Source organism: Antrostomus carolinensis, unplaced genomic scaffold, assembly GCF_000700745.2.
Source record: "Antrostomus carolinensis isolate BGI_N321 unplaced genomic scaffold, ASM70074v2 scaffold13221, whole genome shotgun sequence".
Lineage (NCBI taxonomy): Eukaryota > Metazoa > Chordata > Aves > Caprimulgiformes > Caprimulgidae > Antrostomus > Antrostomus carolinensis.
This window is the reverse complement of record NW_010292081.1, coordinates 34,184-56,025: the sequence shown is the minus strand read 5'-3', so window position 1 is coordinate 56,025 and position 21,842 is coordinate 34,184. Positions and strand designations below refer to the sequence as shown.

Below are 21,842 nucleotides of genomic sequence, written 5' to 3'. Positions count from 1 at the left end.
CAGGAATGTTGCTTCATTAAAATGTGAAAATAACTGAATTGGGTGCTGGTTTTAGATACTTCTATGTGCTGATTAGTTTACACCTATTGAAGGACCCTTCTTTTGTAAGAAAAGACCAAAGACATAGTTACCATTTCTTGTTCCTTAGAAAACCATGAATGTGTATTAGAAGAGCTGGGGCATTTGGAAATTAAATACTCATAGCTATGATGGTTTAAAATACCCTTGTAATCTTTCAAATATTTATGTATTTCTACTGGTCACATGTAGGTGATGTAGTCTCTCCTGTTGCCATTTACTTTTCCTACAGTAAATGCCATTACTGTCCATGGAAAATCTTTCATTTGTCAGCAGTTGAAGCAACAGTTTTTGTTGTTGTGGGGGTTTTTTGTTTTGTTTTTGTTTTGGTTGGGGTTTTGGTTGGAATTTTTGGTTGTTTTTTAACTGCAGTGACTTTCTTGCCTTGCATTTGATTAAACTGATGTCGTAGCAGGGGAGAAATTTCTCAATCTACATAACATGTCCTTATTTTAAGCACTATACTGTTACAGTTATCAGGGAGTGAACTTCCCCTTCCATACTCACTGATCTTCTGAAAAGATTTTTTTTTTTTTAAGTGATTAATTAGCAGTTTTAACATATTTAAGATATTGACAGTCATTGGTCTTTGCTTTACTTGTTATCCATTAGAAAAGTACGTGGTAAAACTACAAACAAATGCTTATTTGGCCTTAAGGCAAGCTTAAAAAAAAAAAAAAAAACAAGCTGTATGAAGTATGACACTTTGAATTTGTACTGTGAGCTCCCTGAGGCTTCATCTGTTAGCTACAGTCATGATTTACCACTGAAAAGAGTTAAGATGTGGTTAAGTGATCTGGCGCCCGGCCTCTGCCGCTAAGGGCAGTGACATTCCTCTTCTGAGGCGCGTGTTTAGCAGAGCCATGGCTGAGGAAGCACACAGGCAGGATCCTGCCAGCCTGTCTCCTGGTGCCACATTAAGGTGGCAGTTACTTGCATTGTTGATGACAGGTCCAGGATGGGGGATTTCTGCCCTCTTGCATTTGTCACTGGTCACTGTCCCTGCTTCAGCCCTGCTGCTGAATTTGTGTCTAAGCAAAGCAAAACCAGATTTGGTTAATAACAGTTAATACTGCAGATGTGAAGAGGTGGTAACTTTTGTAGGTCCACAGAGTGGGGTGAATCATGTGCAGAAATCACTTCCAGTGGATCTGCCATTGAGAGAATCATTAGTGTAACAGACCCCTAATACAACTTCATTAAATACAGTTACATACTTGTTCAATTGTCCTGTAGATTTATGAATGAAATGTATTTAAAAAACCCCACAAGAATGCCTTATACTTTTTCCAGAGATAAATTCTTACTGCATCCATAAATCCAATGTTCTAACTTCCCCATATGTCAGTACATGTTTAATAATATTGCAGCATATTAATTGTTATGGCATTAATCTAAGGATATCAAAACTGATTTGGGTTAAATGGAGATTGTCTTGCATCTCGTATTTATTCTTAACATCCTTATCCCTTTTATAGCTTTCCAAAGCCTTTACACCTTTTTTTTACCCTTTTAATAAATGAATGGTAGATGTTGGTGATCAGTGCCTTTAGTAGTGGGATATGATGTGCTTTGGAATTGTAGATAAAGAAATGACTTTCTCACTGGAAACCACCAGCAATATGTTGAGACAAACGACAGCTATATAGTTATGTATATAGTTTCTGCAGCTTTTTTATTTTTCCATTTTTCATTTCAGACACTGATATCCGGAGCAGTTGTTGAACAACTTGACTTCCTAAGAATCACTGAAACAGAAGAGTAAGGCTATGTGTAAACAGAAATGATTAAGTATTTCATAATGAAAGTATTTTCTGAACTATGAAGAAATGATGTGCTTATTTTTCAGGGCTCCTGTATTTAAGAGTTTGGAGGAGCTGGATCTTCCAAAACATTCAAAAGTCAAGAGACAGTCTAGTACTCCAAATGCTTCTGAACTTGAGCAGCAACCAGATGTAAACATTAATGACTGGAAAAACAAGTCAACATACGAGATCCTGCAGAAACTTAATGTAAGAAAACTTGATACAGTGTGACTTCATCCTCATGAAATGAGAAATTATGAGCTGGTATTTTTTTTAACAGCAGCCTATTCAGATCAACATGATTAGCGTTGTGGTTCAATGTGAGTAACATAGTGAGTAACATAAGATGTCTGCTGTTTCTCTTCATACCTGAGCAATCTTCTCTTGGACAGTCCTTTATCTTAACATCACAGACCTTTCTGGCTTCCATTTCTTCCCGCTACCCAAATCATCTTCTGGTAATAAATGACCATCTAGAAGGGAATCCATTTGTCATGTGTCTTACAAATAGATATTTTATTGCTAGGCTAAAATTCAAGAGACTTCAGCAGTTGGTATTCACTCTGATAGACTGGGAACTTCTTAATAATACTAAGGGAAAGTTCCAATTGGGCATTTTTCCTGTATCTAGAAGAAAACTACCAGTGACCATTTCCAGATCCAGTGTTCGATAGGAACACACAAAGTATTCTGCTTGGTTCCCTGTGTCATTACAAGCATTTCCATTGTAAATGACAGGACCCAAGAAGAGAAAAATCAGGAAACATTTCTGAGGCCAAATCATTGCAACTTAATTTGAACCATGGAGAAACCTCTGCAGGCATCAGTGAAAAGGATGCAACATATACAGGGTATGAGATAGTTGTGAAGTCCCTTAAAAAACAAAATCTGTTGACTTTTTTTTAAATTAAAAAAAAAAAAAACAAAAAAACTAACAACAAACCAGCCCTTTAGTTTCACTTGAAAATTTTAATAGCTCTTCTGGTTTTGCTTCACTGAACATCTGAAGGCTATTTGTGGTTATGTTGTTGCTGCTTTGGTTTTTTTTGCAGGACTGCAATTGCCTAGCAAGCCAAGCATTACTCTTGAGTATACTGCTTAAAAGGGAAGGACCGAATTTTATCACCAGGGAAGGTAAGAGCTTCTTTCATTTGGCTATTCTGAATATTTCGGGAAGCAGCTGTTTGTTTAGTTGTAATGAACATGAATAATGGCTGGGCATGCAAGCAGTTGTGTAGCTATTTTCTTTGCCATTTAAAGCAATTTCTGCATTAAATGGGACATGCAAATTCATAGCATGGTGGTGAATGAGCTGCTAAATATATGAACCCTTTTAGACTGTTTGTAGGCCAGGGCTGTATCTGCTTGTCATTTTGAACACACAGATATAAAAAATAGAGGATTTGACCTTGTATAGAAAACTGAAACTGAAGACAATTGTCTGTAACAGTCTGAAAGATGTGAAGCTTTATACTTACTTTTTATTTTGCTTTTATGAAATCAGACTTTAATTCAATATATCTGTGAAGCTGACTCTAATTTTGTATTACAGCTTTGTATTAGTAAATTAATGTAAAATAATTCAGAAGAGGCTACTGAGGCTTGTGGCTTTTGTGCTGTGAGGCTTGGTGGTTTGTTTTTTTTCCCTGAAGGCTGCTTATTAGCTGCCTTATATATAAGAATACTGCTCAGAAAAAGAGGAATGTTAGGATCAAATAATATTCTCGTAGTTGTTCATCAAGCAGTGTAACTTCCCACCTCATGTTACAGAGCCCTGCTTCATAACTTTGATACAAGACAGCTGCTTCTTGTGACGAAGATATACATTACATCCATATTGCTATATTAAAAATTATATAGAAAACAATGTAAAGTGTTAATTAAATTTAATTAAATTAATTGGCTGATACACAGTGCATTGTTAAAATAAGATGTGAATCTGAAGTCGTGGTTGGAATCTGAGCATTAGGCACACGCAGCCTCTGAAGCAGGCTTTTTCACCACTGTTCCAGTACTGTTGTCAGGCTTTGAGAGCCTCAGTAGCTTTCTTTAGTCCTTTGTAGGTTGTGTACTTCTTTTGCTCTGGCAACAAGTTGAGGCACACTGCCTAACCTTTGTGAGCAACCAGCATAACCGCTTCTTACCATTAGATCATGACGATGAACTTAAAAACTCTCCTGAAACCATTTAGGTTAAAAAAAGTGCTGTTGTGCCTCTGACTGTTCAGAGTTAACTTCTACAGACCTTTTTGTGCCATCCCCTGTGAAACAGCAGATTACAATAACCTTTTTAATATGCACCTTCCATTGAACAGTTAATGAGTCACTGACTAAAAGTTCTTGTCCTCCTACAACTGGAGATTACTGAGACTGACATTAAATAATCACACAATCAATAAAACATAAATCTAAAAATAAAAGCTGAAGAACCTTGAGTGTTCCAGCTAACAGACACAGGCTGTGATTTTTGTGAGTCAACTTCTGTTACTGTTGTTATAGATGAACTTACTGTTCACCAGTAAGTGCCTGGCATGAAAAACATTGCCATTCCATCTGAGAACTTAGGATCTAGAAGCTAAATGAGAAGTCTAAGTAATAGAATGTTTGTCACGGTTTGTACCTTTAACATAATGGTCCCCGCTTGACCCCTGCACAGTTGAGATGCCAGTACAGCGTGCAGTATGATCGGCTGTGGGCTGACAAAGTAACAGTATCTACTGCTCCCATTAACGTACTTCATATCTTCTCTGAATTCTGGACTACTTACTTTAACTTAGAAGCAGTGGTCTTCCCGTTTGCTGCCCTCTCTTTTTTCATGTCATGTCTGTACAGCACAATGCTGCTTTAATACAGAACACTTCACAAAATGTTCTCTTTGGTTTTGGCACACAGAAAATCAGCTTGGAGAAGAGAGTAGTAAGTCAGCAATATAATGTCTTATATATCTGTTGTACGTTGCAGCAGTGATAATTAGCTCCACAAGAGTAGTGCTGTAAGGCACCTGATTACCAAAGCTAGCTCACCTAGGTATCTTTGTGGGCACCTTATTGTGGTTATTCAGGGCAGAGCTGCAACGTGGTGAAAGATCCCCGTCCTTCACACTCTGAGCTTCATGTAAAATGAAAGTCTCAGGTCCCACATGATTGACCAGGTGAACTATTTTTCATATGTATATGAACAATGTTGAAAACAACACATGTCTTGGGTATCAGCTATCACAAACTTTGTCCAAACATAACACCACTTCCATGAACAATGCTGTCAAGCACAAGACTTTCCTGTTGCTTCCTCTAGGTTTTAGCTCAACAAAGAGGCAAGACAGTGGAGAGAGTATCTACATCCTATATCCAAACATAATGTGCAGTTTGAGGATGTATCATATCATAGGGATGCACCTTTATAGGCCAAATCCGTACATAGATTAATTTTCTTCAAAATACTGCAAGAATAGGTGGTACAGGTTTGGCTTCTTGTATAACAACATACAACTGGATGACAGAGGGCTTGATTGCATCTAAATTTTACGATGTTAATCACAATAGGCAAGTGCTTTACTAAAGCTGATTCGGAATTAACTGATCTCAAAGTTTTACCTTATTACTATTAAATGAAAACCTGTGCATCTTTTTTGATTGTCTTTTGTTTGTGTGTTGGTTTTTTTTAATGCATTTAGGTACTGTTGCTGAGCATATTGAAAGAATCTATAGACGAGCTGGAAGCAAAAAGCTCTGGTTTGTATACATATATCATGTTCCTTGTTTTACATTCCCCCCTGACCCCCCATGTGTTTATAGAGAGTAAAGCCAGATCATTCTGCACTTAAAGAGGAAAAAAAACCAAAACAAAACACCTTTACTGACAAAATTGCATTGGTTCATTGCAGCTGAAGATCTGGTCTATAAGGCTTTAAAAAAAAAAAAAAAAAAAAAGTATTTCCTTACTGTTACCTTTTAAAATATGAAAGAACAATAAACTGGTTTTGCTATGAGTGCTATTGCCAATGTACAGTTCTCATTAAATTCAAATAATGAGAAAATACAACTAGTATTCTTATGTCTTACAGGGCATGATGATCAAATATTATCAGTAGCATTCTGTAGCAAGGCTGGTGATCAAATGTAAATCAGTTAAGTTGATACACTTACACAGTCTGTTTATTGCCCCGAAGCAATTCCCTTTGAGCCCAACTTTGTCATAGTAAGTTTAAAAGGTTTCAGCAAATAGGTTGGTATTTACATGTTGTTTATTAATTTATTTGCCCTGAAGCTCAGCAGAAATTTCATTTCTCTTTATCAGAGAAATGAGTTGAGCCTGTCCTGAATCCTGTTCTCTCACTCTGTAACTATTCCTAACAGATGAGTCTGTAGATATAAAAACTGTTTTTCATTTTTCATTTTAGTCTCTTTATACAGTTAAATGGGCCTTTGCCAATAATAAGGTAGAACCAAAACACCTTGGTGGTATTTTTTGTAAAGAATAAAAATCAAAAGTATTTTTAGAAACAAAATATGTAAACTGTTTTTCATTTCTCTTCCATGATTGCCATGTGACATACATATAGGTTGGTGTTGCGCTACAGTGCTGCATTTGCACAGAAATTTTCTTCTTCTATAGCCCCACATATTACTACTTTACTGGTACATGGGAAACAGGTAATGTGCCCAGAAGTCTGAAATAGAGCTCCGTGAGATTTTTTTTCTTTTGCTTATTTGCATTTTGATAGTATCAGCTAATGCATTTCTGAAATGCTTTGCTCTTGATATTAAGAAGTGCACAGCAGTTTTCACAGGAATCAACATCAACTGTTTGAATTTTTTACTAACACTATAGAATATTACAACTTGTTCATTATCTCTGTGGATAAATGATTCTTGGTAGCCTCAAAGCCTGTGCTAGAAAAGCTCAAATACGGGTCTATTAGGTTTGTATTTTGTCAAGAAATTATTATTAAAAGTGTTCATATCTTTAACCATCAACTGGATATGTGAAAAACTGTTTTTTTCCTAAAGTTACAGCTAGTTTTTAACCTAGCTTTTTACACAAGTCTCTTCTGTTCACGCTACACACATAAAATACTGCCTCAGCATGGTAAACAAAACAAAGCCTTGGCGTTACATTTTGTACTTTCTCTTGCAAAATCTTTCTAACTTTTCCTTAAATAGACTAAAAAACTACCAAGGTTATCTTGCAAAATGATGAAAATGTCACAAAAGAGAAGCTGGCACCTCTCACCTGTCTGTTTTCAGGATGATGCTGAAAGAAGAATGAGAAGCTTTTTGTGGAGCTGGTAGTTTAATGAGTTCTAACCAAATTTATTTTTGATCCATTAACCTATATCTAGACTAAAAAAAATGAAAATCCATAGAAGATGACATAAAATCTGATCCGAATTCTGCTTTATAAATAATGAATGTATTTACTAAGTTAGTTTTGAGATCTCTACCGTGGCAGACTTCAAATTGATAGATGAATTCATTAAACTAGCTTTTGATATGTAGTGGGATTGCTCTGTTTTCTGCCCTCAGGTCTGTTGTGCGCTTCGCAGCAAGTCTTTTAGGTAAACTAGTGGACAGCCTTGCACCATCTATTACTAATGTTTTAGTTCAGGGCAAGCAGGTAAGTCTTTACTCCTCAGAAATGTATTAAGGAATGATAACAGAGAAACTAAATCAATAGGATTTTTAATTTTGAAGGCCTCTGAGGTTTCTTTTCAAAGTACCCAATAGTTTAAAAAATGCTTACTGAAGAAGAAAAATCCAGAGAAAATAAAGATATATTTAATACTTGCATATACTATGCAATAAATTTACTTAATGAAAATTTGTTAATACTGAAAAGACAGTTCAGCATCTAGCTAAGAAGGGATGAGGCATGATTTACATAACTCTTACATTTCATATATATGCCCTCTGATTTTACAGAAGTAGATGGAGTTAAGTAATAAAGCTTCTTTTTAAGACTTAATGAAAATGTAGCCGCTCTCTCTCTCATTGAGCAGAAGACAACAGATGGGTAGCAGTTGAGCAAAAAAGTCTTTCAGGATTTTAGTTGTCTGTTCCAGACAAAGTTTAATTATCAGTGTTTCTTCCTTTCCTAAGGAGGACTTTTTCTTTTTTTCTAGTACAACAATTTTAAGTTCACAATATTCAATTGCTATTATTTGGAAACAGCTCTTTATGCATTTTTGTATTAAAATATGTATATGTGTATACTTAGCTATATGCAGTGCTATTATGATAATTTATCTTTGTCTTACTGCAGACTGAGGTCTGGGTATGTGCTTTCTGGTGCTACATAGCTATAGATGAAGCTGCAGCTGCATGCAGCATGACTTCTAGCTGTTTATTTTCAACTTTTTAACCTAACTTGCCTTCACTGAGCCCTCTATCATGATGATCTTGATTATAGGAGAAAAGTTGGTGTTGCTGTGTTTTACTGACAGTAGATGAAAAGCATTTCAGAATTTTAGTAAAAATTATTTTTTACATTAAACAATCCAGTATCAGCAATATATTTTCTTAAAATGAAGGCTGTAACTTTTAGGATGCTATTAGAAATAAGAAAACAATACTCTGAATTTAAGTCTGAATTTGCAGTGAGCTCCACAGCTGAAATGTCAGAAATGAAAGACCTAGTGTATAGTCATGATTATACAGACAGTTTTGAAACCAAAGCAGTGGTCCTGTATTTTTAATTTGGAAAAATATATTCCATATATACTAACAGTATTAACAAGCATCAGTCATTGACATAAAATTATTTTTGTATTGTAGTATTTAACAAGAAAAATAGATTTAATGAAGTTTCATTTCTGAATTGCTTCTGTGGTGCTTTTATTTCTGTCTGTATCTTCTGAACTGTTTTCCATATACCATAGGTGACACTTGGAGCTTTTGGCCAAGAGGAAGAAGTTATTTCTAATCCCTTATCCCCAGCAGTGATTAAGAACATCATCTATGAAAAATGTAATTTACAAGATGAAAGAGAGGCTGTAGGTTAGCATCAGGAACTTGTCATCCACATTGGCTGGATCATCTCAAATTCACCTGAACTTTTCAGTGGCATGCTGAAGATACGGATCGGGTTAGTAAAGCATCTGTTGTTGTTCTTACTACTAGTGTAGCAGGAGAACATGGATACTTCAACAGATTGCTGCTACATTGCAAAAATGGTTTATGTAAGATGATGCAGCAAAACTTGTATACTTCAATTTTACATTTCTAGGAAGACTGCTTTAAATTAGTGTGACAAAAACAGGTACACAACTAATCTCAAATTTGCCAGTCAACAGCATAGAGTGGAGGGGCAGTCCTTTTAAGAGCCTGTTTGAAGCCTTCCTACAGCTAATACAGTGAAGTGCAGGATCCCTATCACGTTAGGGCTTTAAAACCAAAAGCAGTGTAGTGGGGTTAGATACATCCTGTACAGCACGTGAGCAGGGGCCAGTGTGCTGCCTCCGGGGCACCCTGTCTGCCGGCAGCCAACAGGCAGAATGTTGTGCCTGGCCCACCTCGTGGCCAAGCAGGCAGTGACCAGCTGGCTCACCAGCCCGCGTCTACCTCTGGCATAGACACATTCAGTCACTGTTAGCAATGCAATGGGTTGAAGCAGCTCTGCTTTAGACTGCAAATGGCCTCATAGCCTTAGCTGAAACAATAAAGTATGCACTCGAGTGTATTCAGAGTGCTCCTGAGACAGTTTCTTACCTGGCAACAGGTATACAGCACACCGGGTGCCATCCAGACTTCCCCAGTTGCAGAGTGGATACCAAGTCTGCTCACAGTTTGTATCTGTGCAGAGGCAGCAAAGCAATCTCCACAGAAATCCTTTTATCCTGTACTAGGTACAGGTGTGCTGCACACGCTTAAGGCTGCTAATGAGCACAAACGTCATTACTGGTAAATGTGATGCTGAGATAGGGTCTTAGAAACATAATGGGTCACACCAAACCTAACGCTGGTTCTTCTGTTACGCTGCCCCATAGGTAATGTAGCTGCACACAGTGTGCTGCTGCCTGCCCACCCATCGGGCAGGTTAGAGGGACATGGCCAGAGGTTAGGGATGTACTGTAATGGAAGGGAGGGAAGAAACAAGGGGGAGAGAGAACAGCAAGAGCTTTTCCTTAAGTATTTTGAGGCACCAAGATATACTTCTGATAGTGAATCTGAATATCTGACAGCTGGCATAACGAAGACATTGTTCAAGAGCAGTTCTCTACACAAAAATATTTAACTGACATGGTAAAGAAAAACCTCATTTGTCCTGTAAGGTTGCTAAAAATGTCTTTTTGTTCCTCAAACAACCCACAAACAATCTCCCCCTCAACTGAATAGTATCCCTATTACATACACATGCAACACTGCTTGACTGTTCATCAACAAGAGTTGTCCAATTCTATGCTAAATAGGTTAGGCTAGATAGAGCTTAGGAACCACAAACCTGAGTCAAGTTTAAAACATCATTTATCTGCTGAATTGTTCTATTTAGTTCTTTGATAAGATGACCTACAAATAGTCTATGCTGGAGTATTATCATATTCCATGGTATCTGCATTTGCTTTGCTATCTATAGAAATGAATTATTTTTTCACATTTAGAAAGAGACAGATGCATTTGAGTAAGCACTTCTCTGAAGAGGCCAGGTGCTACTGACTAAGATTTACAGAATTGGTGAATATGCTTTAAAAGTAGAACTTAAATGTTCCACCTTCCATATTTTTTTTCATAGAGAAAATACAGCATTTCAGCACTGGTGAGAGATAAACCAGCATTTTTTCTAGCACACAAAATTCATTATTCCAGTTTAGCAGTACATTCCAGACATCATAAAAACTTTTCACATCTATCCTTTTGCACTTAAATACCTTTTCTGCAGCCCTTGCAAATCCATGCTACTCCTCTTTCCTCCCCTTCCTCATTCTCTGTAGCTAATCCTTTTTGCAATTTTTTTTTTCTTTATTCCAAGGTTAATGCCAGAGATTCAATTTCCTTTATTTCAGTGTTATCAGCCACTCCAGTGAGCAAAATTAACCTTCTCGCAGAAACACCACTCTAGTTTGATAATGATTTGATTTAGTGCCTTATTATTGATTTGTTTTCAGGGTTTCATGTTGAAATAGATCAAGTTCCTGACAGCCCTATTACTGTAAAAACCTCCAACCAACTGACTTCTACTCACCTCTTATCAGAGACGAGTTTGGTAGGAGGTCCACTCTTGACTTTGCTATGTTTTGTAAGCCACTGCAAAGAGAAAATACCACTGAATGACTTCCACACAGATACATTTGAGTCATCAGTGAAAAAAGAACTGATTGCTAAGCTGGTTGTGCTTGTCAGTCTTGGTAACAAGAGAAGGTCACTGTTCACCCACTACAATAAATAAAGTAGTGTGATCTGGATAATGTAATATGTGCATGTTGCACCTTCAATGAATGGTCCTAGAAACCTCAAATTTAAAGCAATGTTGGCCTAACATCTCAGAATTCTATGTAGTTATTAAGAATCCTTCAAAAAAGATTGTGACTTGACTTAACATAAACAAAACAATTCAGTGCCTGTGGAATGTGGTTATACTGGTGACAAGGTAACTCTCCTAGGAATACTCTGCATTTCCTGATAAACAGCATAGGGCTCTTTGATGTAACCCAGACTTGATCAGGTGTTACGTGACACAGTCAGACTGTTTGAGGAAAAACTAGTTAAGTTTCTTTTCCCTTTTGATAGTAGTACCTACTTGAACTGAAGCAATGTAGATGGTAAAGAGACTGAGCTCCATGCTCAGCTATCTTGCTTCAGATGTATCTATACATTATTTCATCTTTGATATTATATTAGGGGCTGTAGCACTGGTTTTATATAATGTGCAGAATAAAATTAGCATTTTCCTTCAATAATTTGCGAAGTTCTGCCTCTCTGATACCTAAGGCTGAAAAATCTTCACTGTTGTCATAATTTTATTTAATCAAATATTTTCAAAAGGGAGTAGCATAAGAAAGAAAAGTGTGATAGACTGCAAAAAGGAATTTCAAAGGCTAAAACTGTAAACCCTGAAATCTTTAAAAATGTAAAATAATTTAATTTTTATGGTTTCTTTAAAACTCATAATCAAAATGCATATACTGTCAGAGCATAATTTTGAGTAGGAATTTTAACATCAAAAGGCAAGTAAATATTTGTCTTAATGAACATGGCATGTAGGGGGAATATGTGGTCAAATATATCTTCCCTCTGAAAAGCATGCTTCATAACCCATTTCTTAAAATTTATGCATTTTCCCTTTCAGTTTGTCCCATATTTCAAACAAACACAAAATCTGAGTAAATTCCACAATACAGGAAGAGCAGTAGAGTATTTGTTTAGTATTTTATGCGAGTCCTGACAGCCAGGCAGCAGGATCGTGTGAAATTCTGAGCTATTTTATTAGACTAATTTTTTATCTTTGGAAGCTTCATATTTAATTAATAAATGTATTCCTCCCTTTACTTCAGATGGATTATCCATGCTATGAAGTATGAACTGAAAATCCGTGCTGGGGATATGCCAGCCAAGGATTTATACCAGCTGTCCCCTAGTGAAGTGAAGCAGCTTCTGCTGGATATTCTTCAACCACAGCAGCAGGGGAGGTAATGAGATGTGTGGGTTTGTGGCACCTGGTTTCATTCATAATAGGCTGTTCAAGTAATTTTCATTTTTAAACTACTTTGTATACATTTGAAATCACCAGGCATCTGCAATCAGTAATATACTTATTTAAGAAAAGGTAGCAAAAATGCACTTTTTCACTCTTTCACCTGTGTCCAGGTTCTATAATTGTTTCTTTTATACTGCATCTTCCCTTTTCAGCTTTATCTTTGTGAAGAGCCTTACTTTATAGTAGTACTGTCTATACTTGAGCAATAATGTGAAGCATTGCATTCTTTGATGTGGGGAAAGGAGCCAAAAATTAGTCAATACCATCTACTTAAGTAACTACTTGTAAGAACAGTTTGTCTGCTGTTCAGTGCCCTCCTCCTTCTAGCTTATTATATGAATTAAGAACAGATGTTCTCTAGAATTCTCAAGAGAGAGCGGTGCTGCCTGAAACTTGTAGTCATTTCTCCAAGCTGTAACTAGCTGCCAAAAGAGCATTCATTGTGATACAAAGTGTGCAAGACAACAGTTAAAATTACAATATTTCCACTTAACTATATCAATAAGAATAAAGTGAAAAGTCTTCCTGTAGGTTTTCCTTCTAGTTAAGTTAGATTAAACTTTGGCATATCATACTGCTGATAATTTCCATAGTCCTTGACTAGATGGATGATAGTCTTTTCTCTCAATGAAGAGGAAATACACTGCATATCATACTTCTTATGTTCCTGCTTAATTCAAAACACTTTGGTTTTTTCCCCAATCTATAATGTCTTGAGAAACAAGCTCCTTAAATCGGTGTCTGCTCTCTCTTATCTAATTTGTGTGATGTAGAATCTCTCAGTCCAACTGACTGTATCTCCCACATGCTTTTTGGCGACTTGGTTGTGGTTATTAATGCTGTTTAGTTGCTGTCTGTATTCACACTGATGTTGACATTATTCTTCTAAAACCTTAGGAGAACAACCCTAGGTTTCTCTGCAGCATTTTCCATTAACTATTATGCTATTTAGGAAACAATTTGGTCAATCAGAGTAAGCAATTCAAGCAGCATCCTTCATTAGAGATCTTACCTGAGTTGTCACAGTGCCTTCTGATTTTGATTCCTTTAGCATACAAGAGCTGGGTCAGCAAAGAGCACTGTAGTTGATTTTCTGAGGATGAAGATTCTTTTTGGGGGGTTATCTGAGTACAAGAGATATCCAGCATATCCTTCAAAACTTGGTTTACTTCTTCCTGTACAGTATTACTAGCTCATGTTTCCTTACCCGTTAGTGACTTGTTTTTAAAAGTTCTCTTCCTGCCAGGAAACACAGAACACTGTCTCCTTGCGTCTTCTTTCTTTGACAGTGTTTCCTACTGTTGTGGTATTTAGAAAAAAAGTCTCTACTACTGTGATACCATATACCACTGCCAATTAATTTGTCATACATCAAGAGCTACTAATATATTTACCTCCCTAACAGTCTCCACAACTAACCTCTCTCCAAGTTTTCATGGAGGTTAAAATTTTTGCAATTTTCCTACCTCTTACACTGGACTCCAGGATGATACCATATACATTATATATATCTATATATCTCTATCTATCTTGCCATCAGAGTGCAGGCTTCCAGAGATACTCTTTTTGATCTATTTATTTATGCAGGTCACAAGATTACGAGCAGCCTTTTTAAAATGGAGCATTGTTCTTTTAATGTTCCAAATAGTTAGAAAACTCATTTTACTCATACAGTTTACAGGACTCTCTTCCTTACGATAGTAATTTAGATAGGTCAGAGTATTTTTGACATCTTCAAATTGCTTCTTTCATTGTATTAAAAACCAACTTCTTATTTCTATCACAACTTGTCTTTTCGTTTTTATGAATGTTTTCTTGTCCTAGTGCAAGGACAGAGCTGCATAGAGATGGAACTGTTCTAAATGGCACAAGTTTTTGGCAGTTAAGTATTTTATTGAGAAAAGATTTATGAGACATTTTTTCTTAATTTGTCATGTTAATCCAATAGTTATACAGGAAAAAACCAACTGCATATTGGCTTGATCCTGGCAGTGGTAAAGTAATCAGAAGTCAATAGTAAGATAGTGACAGCTCTTGTATCACAAGTGTTTAAAAGGCTCAACTTAAAATATAAAAATATAACAAAATAAATCTAAAACCCCCAAAATATTAGTGCTGAATTTCATTTGAGCTAGGCTACAAAACTTCTGCAGAACAACAAAATTAACAAAGCTGACCAGGGTGTTTCCTTTTTTATTTTTATTTTTTTTCTTTTTTCCCCTTTTTGAACAGCCTGACAGAACCAGGTCTTTGAAATACAGAAAGCCATGTTGCAAAGCAGTAATTTTTAAATGTAGTTTTCCTAAGAAAACCTCCAAAACCAAAAAACCCCCAAATCCACAATGTTAAATAATGTGTAATAAGGATTTATTGATTCCTGTGCTGCAAATATCCAAATATACGAGTGTAGAAACTTTCCACCTTTCCTGGATGAGGTAATTCCTGAAGCATTTGTTCCTTCTTATTAAGGTTATAAAAGAATGAGCTGTTTATGACGTGACAAGACATGGAACTTTTTAAAAAAAAAAAACAAAAACAAAACCCCTTTTGCAGGAATATTAAACTAAGACAAAACTATTAGTTGCTTTTCATCAGTTTTGCTTCCTAGGGGATCCCTCACTACTATCTTACCATATACATTTAAATTTAGATTTTTCTACTTAAAATTTAGAAAACAACTCAGGACAGTAACTTTTAGAAAAATTCTTCTGTCAAATATGCACAGTATTGCTACACAAGAATTAATTCTGTACTGTGAATCCACTGATTAAAATCATACCCGTGGCTGCCACTAAGTAATGTTCCATTGCTGGTGTCTCAAACATTTTGGCTAAAGCCCTGTTGCTGTAGTAATACTGAGAAGTAAAAATACAAAAACTAAATGACAGGGCTTTATTTGACTGTCATAGGTACCACACCGTGACTTCTTTTTTAGTTTATGGTGACTCACATTGATTAGACATGATGAGCTCAGCCTACTACTGTTACTGTACTACACTGGGTAGATTTCCCAGTTAATTCTTTTCCTCCAGTTCCATAAAGCTCAAACACACACATAGGAGTAACATTCTAACTTCTATATGCCCAGCATCTTGATTTAGTTTGCTTTAGAGTGTAACTTACCAGAAAGCACAGCATATACTGCAATCATTAAAATTTATGTGATGTCAGCACTTACCTTACTGGCTTACACGACAGAACATGGCTTGGTTCTGCATCTGTAACAGGTTCTTACTTCAAGTTCTCAATGTTCTCTGTCCACAGAAGCTGGCTAAACAGAAGACAGATAGATGGTTCTCTCAATCGAACTCCTGCTGGATTCTATGATCGGGTGTGGCAGATCCTAGAGAGAACCCCTAATGGTTTAATAGTGGCAGGGAAATTTTTACCACAGGTAAAACTAGTAGAGATGTTCAGTTATTTCTGCTCTACCTGACTATTAACAGTGAATAATTTTATCATTAATGTCTATTCTACTCCATCATGTATTACTTAAAGTAATTTGTTCCTGTTATGATTTTTTTTTTTTTTAAGTTTATTTTCAAGTTATTTCTTAGCTGAGTATTATTTATTCAACAAGCAAACAGACTCTGCCTGGGGGTGGTTTTGATTTAATGCAAATGGTATTTGAGTAAAAGTGTTGTTTGTTTTTCAGCAACCAACCTTATCGGATATGACGATGTATGAAATGAATTTTTCCCTTCTAGTTGAAGATATGCTGCAAAATATCGACCAGCCGGAATACAGGCAAATTATTGTAGAGGTCTGTGGCCTACAAAGAATGAAATTTTATAACGTACACATTATGTTACAGCTTAAAACAAACAAACAAAAAGTAACAGAGGCTGGAATATTTGAAGAAATAGCATTTTAAATATAAACACTTGCTTCAGTGATTCCTCACAGATTTTATATGATGAAACAGCTTCCTGTTGATATGTTCAGAATATACTAAGTTCTTGTTCTTTCCCCTTTAGAAAATAAATACTAATGACAGTGTCAATACAATTAGGTCACAGGAGGTGAAAACTAATAAGAATAATAATAATTCCAAAGTAGCTTTCCTTTAAGTCCCTAGCCCATGCCTCTTCCTAACAATTTTCTAGGTCTAGGGAAAAACAACTCTAAAATATCAGTTTGCTCTGCTCCTCTTTCCTTTTGATGAGGCTGTCTAGTAAGCTGCTTTAGACTATTAAATCAGCTAACTTCCAGTTTCCTTATGTTCCCATACCTAATAGTAAAGCAAGAGGCTGTTTAAACTCCTTCCGCACCGCTGCACATAATGTGTACTTTTTGAACACATCAAGAGCATCTGTACCCTTGGTAACTGACATCTGTGCTGTCAGTAGCATTCACTGTTAGTTCCCAAGTATGTGCCTCTGGTGCTTGTGAGTGAGTATTTCTCCACAGTAAAATCAAATCCATCTCAGTTCTGGCTAACAACCAATGGCCATGCTGCTTGCTGGAACATCCCCAGTTTTTGCTAAAAGGTAATACAATTATCAAAACTCAAGATGACCAATGTAGACTCTACTGCCCACTTGTATTTATTATGGCATGTCACTCATCATGTTCATCTTCCTATTTTAAACCTCTTTGAGATACTAATAATGTAAATTCCCTTGAACTGAGACTTTTTTATTGGTGTCTATTGACTCTGGTTTTTATAAACTTTGTCATAGTACAATTACACCATACGTGATTATGCCTCAAGATGTCAAACACTGAGGTTCGGGGGTTGCAGCCACACAGTGAATTGAATAAATGGAAAATAACTTCCCTGGATCCCAGTGAAGTTAGGTGTTAATGTGAATCATTTATACAGTGCCCTTAACTAGGCAGTCACCAGAAATTGTAACCTTTCAAAAAAGCCTGCTTTCTCAGTGATTCTTTCATCAAAGTCAGAATTCTATTATCTGTGCACTATTACCTGTGCCATTATTAAATGGCTTCCTTCGTGAAGGAGACATATGCAATTATTAACAGTGCTTTTATGTAACTTGAATTTAAAAAAAAAAAAATCTAAAGTCTTACAGTCTTTTTCTGCCTTCTAGTTGTTGATGGTTATATCTGTTATTCTGGAGAGAAATCCTGAGCTAGAGTTCCAGGACAAAGTGGACTTGGACAAAGTGGTACAAGAAGCATTTAATGACTTTCAGAAAGATCACAGCAGTCCAAAGGGAGCTCAAAAACAAGTGAGTAAAATATTACTGTCTTGGAGAATTTGCCATTCCTACTGAAGTTAGTTTTAAATGTTAATTCTTTGTGAATCAGAATAAAAAGCAATTGATAGGAGTTCAGAATGGAACACAAAGAAGAAATTAATATACTCAAGTGCTGCATAAGTCTGCAAAGAGCCTATAAGCAGAGATAAAAGATGCACACTTACTGTATTGCTGAAGTGTAAAGTCAAACTGGTATGGTAAGGAGAATACTCACAATGTAATGAGAAAGTTTAGAAATGAGAGTTTGGGTAAAGCTGAAATTGTCAAAATACTCATTAAAGGGGAAAGAATTAATTAGGGGTTCACTAGAACAGAGAAGAGTTAAGAATAACAAAAAAAAGAAAGAAAAAACTAAAGCTGAGCAAGGAAGTATGAACTTAGGATCTTATGTACACAGATACTAAAAAAAATTGTAGTAACCAAAGAACTAATATTGACAATATTAATGTACAAACTCGAAATGCAAAACTGGTCTTAGCAACTGATTTTTGTGCTAGAGTTGCATTCATGACTTAGCAAGCTTATAATCTCTAAGACTTAAAATCCAAATAAATCAAAATTGATTATTAAGTAGCTTCTAAGATTATTTCACTAGGATTTTAGGTTTTTGCTTTAGAGACTTCTAAATATTCTTGCTACAAGTTTTGGTGCCTCAAAGCTCTGAAATTCTGTAATAAAGCCAGGCTTATTGAACTGGTTGAAGGAGGAAATATGAGTAAAGCAGTGGGACAAGTCCCTGTGCTACTGAGGATGATCTTCCACACTCCGCCTGTCTTTTTATTGTGCACAATATACTTGGAGATATCTGTGCTAGCTCTGAATAACCTATTGGTTGATAACATATTGATATTCAACAGCACTTCCTGTTGCTGAATTTAGCTCCTTTAAAAGATGAGGAAGGATGTGCTCCTTAAGAATTCTTTCAAAAGTTGCAAGGTTCACCTTTTTGCCACTACTTTTTTGTGGTAAGATTTGAAAGCAAGCCAAATATCCAGCCTTAGCAACAGATCACCTTACACAATGCCTTTGTTTTTAAAGGGAATTATGATTCTTTCGGCCTCCCCATTTTGGAAGGTAATGACTGTGGTTGCAGCCATAGCAAAATAGACTTCCCATCCACACAATGGCTATTCAGTACCAGCTCCACACAGTATCTTGAATATGCTACTGACTTCTGTGACAAGCTGGAAATCCCCAATGGCTATAAACTGAAAGAAAAATGCCATGTAAAATCCAGTTTTTACTGGTGCTGCCCTAGCCTCCACTGAAGTGATGGGGTTTTTTTGAAGCCCAGATCTACTTACAATGATGCCTTTTTATCTCTTAGAAAGAAATACCAATTTATAGTTGTGAACAGTATCTTTATGATTGTTGTTGTTGGAAATTACAACTGCTTACATTAAAATTTTGTGGAGCCTGACTCTCCCCTATTCCCAGGTATATGCCCGCTGGCAGTTAATTGTAGCCTATTTAGGATTGTTCTGTCTCAAGTTCTCCTCACAAACACTGCTAAAAGAACTCATAATCTGTCTGAGCTGTGCTCTTCCATTAAACTGACTTTCAAATATTCTGAACTTTGCTGATTCCCTGTTAACATGTAATAAGTGTCGAAAGTATTTACTCCAGTAATTTCGAACACACCCTAAAACTACAGAAGTCTAATATTTTCACCACACAGTCTCTGCCCTTGATTTAATGAAATAACCAATTTCTGGATTTAAAGGGTTGAACCTTTACTACAGGAATCAATACATAATTTGAGATTAGGCAGATGTTTTAACATCATTAACTCTGCAAAACAGGTGTTCAGTGAAGGAAGCCTATTGCGTTCATTTGATTAATGAATTAGTTCATGTGCTACCTGTGGTTTGGTTCATGGATTTACATTTCTACCCCCTCCCCCCAAATAAATCTTTATCTCTACATGTACACCTAAGAGCCTGGCTCACAATCATACTGAGGTAGCACATAGTAATCATCTAGCTGCATGTTTTAAGAGAGCAGTCGTTCTCTGATACCTACTACATTTAAAAAACTACTAAGAAGGTGGTATCTGTTCAGGACTGGAACACTCAGTAAAGAAATATATGCAGTGCATTTTAGTAATCTGTTTTGCACATTTTCAGCTAAGTGTATGCAGGAGATTTAGCAGAATTATATTATAGCTTTAAAGTCTGAAAACCACATTTGCATTTCTAACATATTTGTGGTGTTCCTCTTGTTCACCTGTGCTTGGCTGCTTTACATAATCAACACTAATGGCAATATCTTTTCCCTCTCCCGCAGGATGACATGACTGCATTCTACAACACTCACCCAGTTGGAAAAAAGGGAACATGCAGCTACTTGAGTAAGGCTGTGATCACTTTGTTGCTGGAAGGAGAAATGAGAGCAAGCAATGATGATCCTTGTACCATTAGCTAAGGCTTGAAACACAGCATAGGAATTGTTGCTTTATTTAGTGGTCTATGTATTTTTCATGCACATACTAAAATACTGTTTTTAAGAGTGACCCTGGCTAGTAATACACATGCATACTATCCTGTGCTGAAAGAAGTGCCATTAAAGATACTGAGTGCCACCTATTTTTTTTTTTTTTTTTTCTTTCTCAACTATGCAGCATGAAACTCTGAGCACATGAAATTAGTCCTGTGATAACTGATTAAATTGAATGGGATTGTATTTATGATCTTAAATTATGCATTTAACATAATGGGTAATTTCAAGAGAAATGCAGTATGAGATTTTGTCTTTATGCCTCTATTTATTTATAATTATAAACAAGTTTATTGTAAATTCTAAATGAAATTCAGAAAATACCATAATTAACATGCATAATTAATGTAGAAATATGAAAATTGGATTTTTTTATTATTAATACTCTACACACAAATAGGAGGTAAAGGTTAAACAGTTGCTATTCTTTAAATTTTTTCTGTATCAATTCAATTGACAGCATACATTTAGTTTGTTTGGCTTTGTTGGTTTGGTTTTTTTTTAAAATTTATCAGTTGATAACTTGATATACAGGTTTCATCCTAATAGAGCAAATTTTTATCTCTAGCAATAATTATCGCTGCAGTTTCCCATTTGTTGTTTAAACATCTATAAGTCAACAAGGGAAATGTATGGTAACAAGATGAAGTTTCTTTAGAAAAAAAGGATAAATAAACTGTATTTAAAATTAACATCAATGAAGAAAAAACTTATTACGTAAGCTATCAATATATTAAAGAATTCAAGATACAGTTATCTATCTCCTAAATGTGAAATGTGTGAAAACACTGTGTGTTATATGCTTTATTTTGGTGAAAGTAATAAAAAGGAAATGCTTGTAAAAAAACCCATAAATAAAAATACTTTAAGTTACGTGCAAATGTTCCTGTTGACTTTAGTGATGACCTTTAATGTGCTACTGGAATTCATTAAAGTGCTTCTTTTAGCAGCAGCAAATCTACTAAAGCTTTAGAACTGGTCCTTAAACATTCTGATAATTAAATTAATAGTGACCATCTACAACTCAACTGTCAATGAATTGTTGCCATATTGATATTAAAGGCAGGTACTTTAACTTACTTGGAGAAAGAGGGCAAAACTAATGGCAAAAGTGAATCTGGGCACAAGAGGAGTATTTATTTGAACACATTTAGTGGTTAGTACATCCCTGATTTTCAGAACTTCCCCAGAAATCAGAGAATCAGTCCTTCTCAAACCAAAATGGTAGAAGTTGTTGTTGTTCAAGGAGGACACTAAATCACTAACAAATCTCTTGTCAAATTATGTGGATAATAAGTGAGGTTGGAACAGCTAATTTTAGGCTAATAGAATAGTGGTCCTACTGCTCTTCCTTGCTGTAATACATTAATAATTTAAAGTATAGTGGCCAAGTGGCAGGAGGGACAGGGAAGGAAAATGCAGAAGAAACACTAGTTACTCACTGTTAGGTATGTTATTGTAGTGGGTTAGTACATTTAATAGCAACAATCTCTAAACAATCCTCTAAATAAAAGATCTACAGATTACTTCAGGAGCACTGGCATTTTGTG

General features: G+C 35.9%; 1 protein-coding gene across 1 annotated transcript in view; it reads left to right on the top strand.

Moving 5' to 3' along the window:
- The window catches only part of PHKB (phosphorylase kinase regulatory subunit beta), a 78,755-nt gene extending 58,401 nt beyond the window's left edge, over positions 1 to 20,354 (top strand). The window contains 11 exon segments of the mRNA XM_029087180.1: positions 1,778 to 1,839; positions 1,928 to 2,090; positions 2,936 to 3,017; positions 5,556 to 5,613; positions 7,408 to 7,498; positions 8,760 to 8,965; positions 12,369 to 12,503; positions 15,836 to 15,965; positions 16,227 to 16,334; positions 17,626 to 17,766; positions 20,083 to 20,354. Of these exon segments, the coding sequence (XP_028943013.1) occupies positions 1,778 to 1,839; positions 1,928 to 2,090; positions 2,936 to 3,017; positions 5,556 to 5,613; positions 7,408 to 7,498; positions 8,760 to 8,965; positions 12,369 to 12,503; positions 15,836 to 15,965; positions 16,227 to 16,334; positions 17,626 to 17,766; positions 20,083 to 20,220 (1,314 nt within the window). The 3' untranslated portion in view covers positions 20,221 to 20,354.
- The last annotated feature ends 1,488 nt before the right edge of the window (positions 20,355 to 21,842 follow it).